General features: G+C 41.7%; 1 protein-coding gene across 1 annotated transcript in view; it reads right to left on the reverse strand.

Annotated features, from left to right (window-relative positions):
* Positions 1-3,176, reverse strand: part of top2a (DNA topoisomerase II alpha) — a 53,402-nt gene extending 50,226 nt beyond the window's left edge. Inside the window, exons 1-4 of the mRNA XM_078529299.1 lie at positions 2,996-3,176; positions 853-1,002; positions 249-339; positions 94-157 (exon numbers count right to left, since the gene is read on the reverse strand). Of these exons, the coding sequence (XP_078385425.1) occupies positions 94-157; positions 249-339; positions 853-1,002; positions 2,996-3,028 (338 nt within the window). The 5' untranslated portion in view covers positions 3,029-3,176. The remainder of the gene's footprint in view (positions 1-93; positions 158-248; positions 340-852; positions 1,003-2,995) is intronic.
* Positions 3,177-6,590: the final 3,414 nt, after the last annotated feature.

The following is a 6,590-nucleotide window of genomic DNA, read 5'->3' on the forward strand; positions in this document are numbered from 1 at the left end:
ATGTCACTAATATTCACTTTAAAAAGTTTTTCCTCCTTCATAAATGTTTAGGAATCCATAAAGGATTTCTAAATAGATTTTAAAAACACTTACGGGTCAATATTGATTTTGATGCAGGACATGTTTTTATCCCGCTGCTTGTTATCAGCTGCATTCACTATTTAAAAAAAATAGAGAATTAGTTTAGCAATTTAGTTCATACATTCCAAAATACAGAAAGATTATTTAAGATTTTTGTTTCCACGTACCTAGAATTTCATCAAATATCTTGTACAAACCAGGAACAAAGGTCACTTCTCTCCAAGTAAGGCCAATTTCTTCATCAAACACCCACATTTGCTATAAAAGAATAGATAGATCGTGGTTTCATGCAATTGGAGATCACATACAGTATTTGTGTTTTCAAAGGTATTCAATAAACTTTAGGCAAATTAATCCTCCCCAATGTTGCATTCTAAATATTACTAAGAGCACGACCCCAGCAGTAGATGTGTTACAACTGGCCTCAATCTGGATTAGGGAGTGAGTGGAGTGCCAAAAAAAATTAATTTCCCCATTTAAAAGAATTTCTTGAGGTTATGCTATCAAAACCTTTTAATGGTGACATTATTTTGTAAAGCAAATCACAAACTTGAAATAAAACACTCAAAATAGTAACAAACAAAATTACAGAGAAATCATTTTTTTCCTTAGGGATGGGTGATTACCATCCTTTGCTGTTCACTTCACCCCCTGATAATTTAGTGAAAAGGAAGTAGCATGCAACATGAGATTGTCCCCCCTGCCATATTCTTAACAAACAATGAGTTTAGATTAGCACGTTATACTTACAATGCAAAAATCAATACTCACTTGTACAACTGGCTCCACAGAGCCGATGTAACTGTCAGGACGGAGCAAAATGTGCTCCAGCTGCGTCTTTTTCTGGTAGATTCTCTCAACAGACAACTTGTCATCATTATTGCCTTTCTTCACCTTACTTACTTGATTGGGAAACAAAGGCTGTGTAAAAATGAAAATAAAATTAACATGGATGTTCTTTTCTTGAGTTATCTGCCTGAAGGCAAGTCCTTGGCAATTATTGACTGAACCAAAGTGGCAAAGTGCCATCATTTTTATCTACACACACAGGGATCAGAGACAGGCCCCAAGTCTACCTCAGCCAGAGCTGGCATCAAACCCCATGCTGTTGGTATTAATCTGATCCACATACTAGCTGTTTATGCCCCACCCCACCGATCTTACACCCTGTAGTAAAACATACAACAAATTGATACAAAACAATGGTATATGGATCACACACTATTAGTTATAAAGCATTTGTCAAAATATGTATCACATTGCTAAAATACTTCAACATTGTTGGCTGATTTATTTTAGGCAATTAGTACCAAACTTTTTTTTTGAGGGTGGGATGGGGGTTGTCAGGAGAGAAATTATAGTAAAGCAAAAATGCTTTAATGCCATGCAAATAGATTTTCATCTAAACATGCTGCCATGGATGACATGAGCCATAACCACAACTATATTTTTGTGTTACATGGCTCAAATGCTCTCTCGATACACAACTCAAGTCTTGAAGGACCAATCTATATTTATTATGCTATTGGGGGTTTTCCACAGGCCAGGTCATCAGAGTACAGAAGCCCACACACACACACCCGTAGAATTGCGAAGCCTCCAGGGTTGGTTTGGAGTCTCCAAGGATTGAAGATCAATCTCCAGGTCATTGCTGTGTGCAACCCTGGAGAAAAATCATCAGGATATTAAAAAAAGATTATTTTGTGTTATTTTCTTTGAACATTTCTCTTTACCAGATATAAACATTGAAAATGGGGGGTGGGAAAGGCTGGTTGGCTGACAGTCAAGTGTCATCCAATTGGGTAATGCATCATTTTGCTTCCCAATTTGGCTTAGGAAGCCAAGTGCGTCACAAGGATGGATGTGTTGGCCAACTAAGGGCTGGATGAAACCTGCAGAAATACATTTAATCACAGTTGGCAACCCGGCAAACAGCATAGTTTACGCAAATTGCAAGAACATCGAGCTCCTTCGTAGTGTTTTGTCCATTTTCACTGGACTTTTGTGCGTCCTCTCAATCCTGGATGTCATGCCATCTAGAGTGACTCACTGATAAATACCTGGATTTCTTCCCCACTGGCAAAAAAAACCCCGCACCTTCCCCCCTCCACCCCTAACCACACACTGAGAACACCACCGAAGTATCCTCCTATTTTATTATTAAGAATCCAGGTCCAGAGGTGCATAATAAGCATCGCCTCCTGATTTCAGTGCATGATGTACCGTTGCAGGTCACGTTGACATCAGGTGAGATACGTGCACATCTCCAGACCTGGTTCCTAACAAGAGGAGAAATGAGAAGAGGTCATTTGATGTGGATTTAAGAAACAGTTGAACCACACTGTACAAGAGAGAGAGAAAAATAAATCCCTGAGTAATTATGTGCACCTTATTAAACCCCCCACTTTAAACTTTCTCTGCTCTCAAGGAGAACAATCCAAGTTCCTCCAAATCCCCCCTCAATAATTCTGGCCAATCTTCCTCTGGTTTCAATTCCCTGATCAGTTCTGCCAGTTACAATAATGGGCTGACATCTTCAACCAGACAGACAACTGGTGGAAAGAGGTGCCAGATTACAAAGGCTTTTTGCAAAATTAGGGTCATTTTTTTTTTATCAATAACAACAACAAAAAAAAAATATTTGCTCCCTTGATCTTTGAGGTAAAGGCTGGATTTAGATTTTCCACAACGAACGTCTTCACTCTCTCATTTAAAGAGAGAGAGAAAAAAAATAATTTTTCATTTTTCCAATTCAATTTCCTCATTTTTCCACTTCATTTTAAAATCTAATCGGCCACTTTCGTCGAACTTTGCGCCTCAGCAAATTTTAGTGCAATTTTGATGAGGCAAACGGCGCCAATTTGAAGCCAATGATTAAAAGTTTGACGGGGGGGAAATTAAAAACTTTACTCACTCTTAAGGGGCTCGACACGAGATCCGCCGCCATGGTTTCAAACGGGGCTGCGGGAAACAAAGGAGAAATTCAAAGTCTTTTCTCTCGATCTCCGTGGTATTGTTCTTTTCGGTGGAAAGATGCTGAGGTGAAGGGATCCGAACACTTGGCGCTTTCCCCACCCCCCCCCTTGCTTAACTCCCTCCGATCGCGCTCAGACTAACGCTCGCTGCTCGCGCCGATCCGTCAATGAAACTCCAACTCCACCAATCACATCGCAGCCCGCCAGAATCCCAGCCAATCCCAGCCGCCTGGCTTTCAGGTTTGAATCTGATTGGGCGGTGATAGGCGAGGGATGTGACGTCATCACACGGCAATCCCTCATGGGAGTTGTAGTTTGTTCGCCGTGGCTGTTAAGCCATCTTTCGTCCCGCTGTGGCTCAGCCACTAACACAAAAACTACAAGGTTGTAGGTTCAAGACCCACTGCAGAACCTGAGTGTATGAATTTAGGTTGACAATCTTAGCATAATTTTGCAATGTATTGTAATTTTACACTGGAATGTTCAGAATTGTACAATCGTTTTATTATTTTATACTTTATTTTTCTATTAACAATTGTCTATAACTATGTTATGAATTATGATTGCTTGCTTTCTTTGCATCGTCGAAACAATTTGGCTGTCGCCATGATGACTTTTAAATAAATCAATTATCTATCTACCCAACTACTTACCTATCTGTCTATCTATCTCGCACTGTTGGAGGTGCTGTCTTTTGGATAAGATTTTTACAGGATGTGGGTGTCACTGGCTAGGCCAGCATTTATTACCCATCCCCTAATTGCCCTTGAGAAGGTGGTGGTGATCCGCTTTCTTGAACCGCTGCAGGCCATGTGGTGGAGGTAGGTGCACCCACAGTACTGTTTGGAAGGGAGTTCCAGGATTTTGATCCAGCAACAGTGAAGGAATGGCGATATATTTCCAAGTCAGGTTTTTTTTTCCATGCATTGATGAGATGTAGGCTTTGCTGGCTGGGCCAGCATTTATTGTCCATCAGTTGTTGCCCTTGAGAAGGATGTTAAACAGGCCTCATTTGCTCTCTCGGGTGGATGTAAAAAATGGCCATTGCACTATTTTGAAGAGCACGGGAATTATCCCTGGTGTCCTGGCAATATTTATCCCTCAATCAACATCACAAAAAAAGTATAGATTATCTGTTCATTAAATTATCACTGGGCTATTTGCGGAAGCGTGCTGCGTGCAAATTGCGTGCCACATTTCCTACATTACAACTGTGGCTACACTTCAGAAGTACCTCACTGGCTGTAAAGCCCTTTGAGACATCCAGTGGTCATAAAAAGTGCTATATAAATGCAAGTCTTTCTGCAGGAATGAAGAACGATTGGATTGCTCCACAGAGAGCCAACATGGACTCGATAGACTGAATGGCCTCCTGTGCTGCAATGACTCTATGAATTGTTGGCTCTATTTCTCTCTCCATAGATTCTGCCAGCAAGTTTTCTATTTTAAATTCAGATTTCCAAAATCTGCTGTATTTTGCTTTTCTGTTGCTGTGCAAGCTCAACTGAAAATGTAAGATATCTATCATGGTCATATTGGAATAATAGAAGTAGAGAAGGAGGCCATTTGGCTCATTATGCCTGCGCTGGGGTTTTGAAAGAACAACCACCCTTAGTCCCACTCAAAAACAAAAATGGCTGGAAAAGCTCAGTAGGTCTGACAGCATCTGTGGAGAGGAAGTCAGAGTTAACGTTTCGAGTCTGTATGACTCTTCTTCAGTCCCACACACCTGTTTTTCCCTGTAATCCTGTAAATTTTTCATCCTCAAGTACCTGTCCGACCTTCCAAATTATTTATGGAACCAGCTTCCACCACCTTTTTAGATAGAACATTCCAAATCATAACAACTTAATGAAAAAGTTCTCCTAATTTCCCTGCTAGATCTTTTGCCAAATGATTTTAACCTCTAGCTATTGACCCACATGCCAAAGGGAATATTTTTTCTCTGTCTTCTCTATCAAACCTCTCATATTGATAAAAGCAAAAAAACTGCGGATGCTGGAAATCCAAAACAAAAACAAAAATAGCTGGAAAAACTCAGCAGGTCTGGCAGCATCTGTGGAGAGGAACACAGTTAATGTTTCGAGTCCGTATGACTCTTCAACAGACCTAAGGAAAAATAGAAAAGGGGTGAAATATAAGCTGGTTTAAGGGGGGGTGGTGGGACAAGGAGAGCTGGATAGAGGGCCAGTGATAGGTGGAGATAACCAAAAGATGTCACAGACAAAAGGACAAAGAGGTGTTGAAGGTGGTGATATTATCTAAAGGAATGTGCTAATTAAGGGTAGAAAGCAGGACGAGCAAGGTACAGAGTGGGGGTGGGGTGGGGTGAAGGAATCGAAAAAGGCTAAAAGGTAGAGATAGAACAATGGATGGAAATACATTTAAAAATAATGGAAATAGGTGGGAAAAGAAAATTCTATATAAATTATTGGAAAAAACAAAAAGGAGGGGGAAAATCGGAAAGGGGGTGGGGATGGAGGAGAGAGTTCATGATCTAAAATTGTTGAACTCAATATTCAGTCCGGAAGGCTGTAAAGTGCATAGTTGGAAGATGAGGTGCTGTTCCTCCAGTTTGTGTTGTGCTTCACTGGAACAATGCAGCAGGCCAAGGATGGACATGTGGACATGAGAGCAGGGTGGAGTGTTGAAATGGCAAGCGACAGGGAGGTCTGGGTCATGCTTGCAGACAGACCGAAGGTGTTCCGCAAAGCGGTCACCCAGTCTGTGTTTGGTCTCTCCAATGTAGAGGAAACCGCATTGGGAGCGACGAATGCAGTAGACTAAGTTGAGGGAAGTGCAAGTGAAATGCTGCTTCACTTGAAATGAGTGTTTCGGCCCTTGGATGGTGAGGAGAGAGGAAGTGAAGGGGCAGGTGTTGCATCTTCTGCGGTTCAACACCTGCCCCTTTACTTCCTCTCTCCTCACCGTCCAAGGGCCCAAACACTCATTTCAAGTGAAGCAGCATTTCACTTGCACTTCCCTCAACTTAGTCTACTGCATTCGTCGCTCCCAATGCGGTTTCCTCTACATTGGAAAGACCAAACGCAGACTGGGTGACCGTTTTGCAGAACACCTTCGGTCTGTCCGCAAGCATTATCCAGACCTCCCTGTCGCTTGCCATTTCAACACTCCACCCTGCTCCCATGCCCACATGTCCGTCCTTGGCCTGCTGCATTGTTCCAGTGAAGCTCAACGCAAACTGGAGGAACAGCACCTCATCTTCCGACTATGCACTTTACAGCCTTCCGGACTGAATATTGAGTTCAACAATTTTAGATCATGAACTCTCTCCTCCATCCCCACCCCCTTTCCGATTTTCCCCCTCCTTTTTGTTTTTTCCAATAATTTATATAGATTTTTCTTTTCCCACCTATTTCCATTATTTTTAAATGTATTTCCATCCATTGTTTTACCTCTACCTTTTAGCCTTTTTCGATTCCTTCACCCCGCCCCACCCCCACTAGGGCTATCTGTACCTTGCTCGTCCTGTTTTCTACCCTTTTTTAGCACATTCCTTAGATAATATCACCA

The sequence above is a fragment of the Cetorhinus maximus genome, chromosome 25 (genome assembly GCF_964194155.1).
Source record: "Cetorhinus maximus chromosome 25, sCetMax3.hap1.1, whole genome shotgun sequence".
Taxonomy (NCBI): Eukaryota; Metazoa; Chordata; class Chondrichthyes; order Lamniformes; family Cetorhinidae; genus Cetorhinus; species Cetorhinus maximus.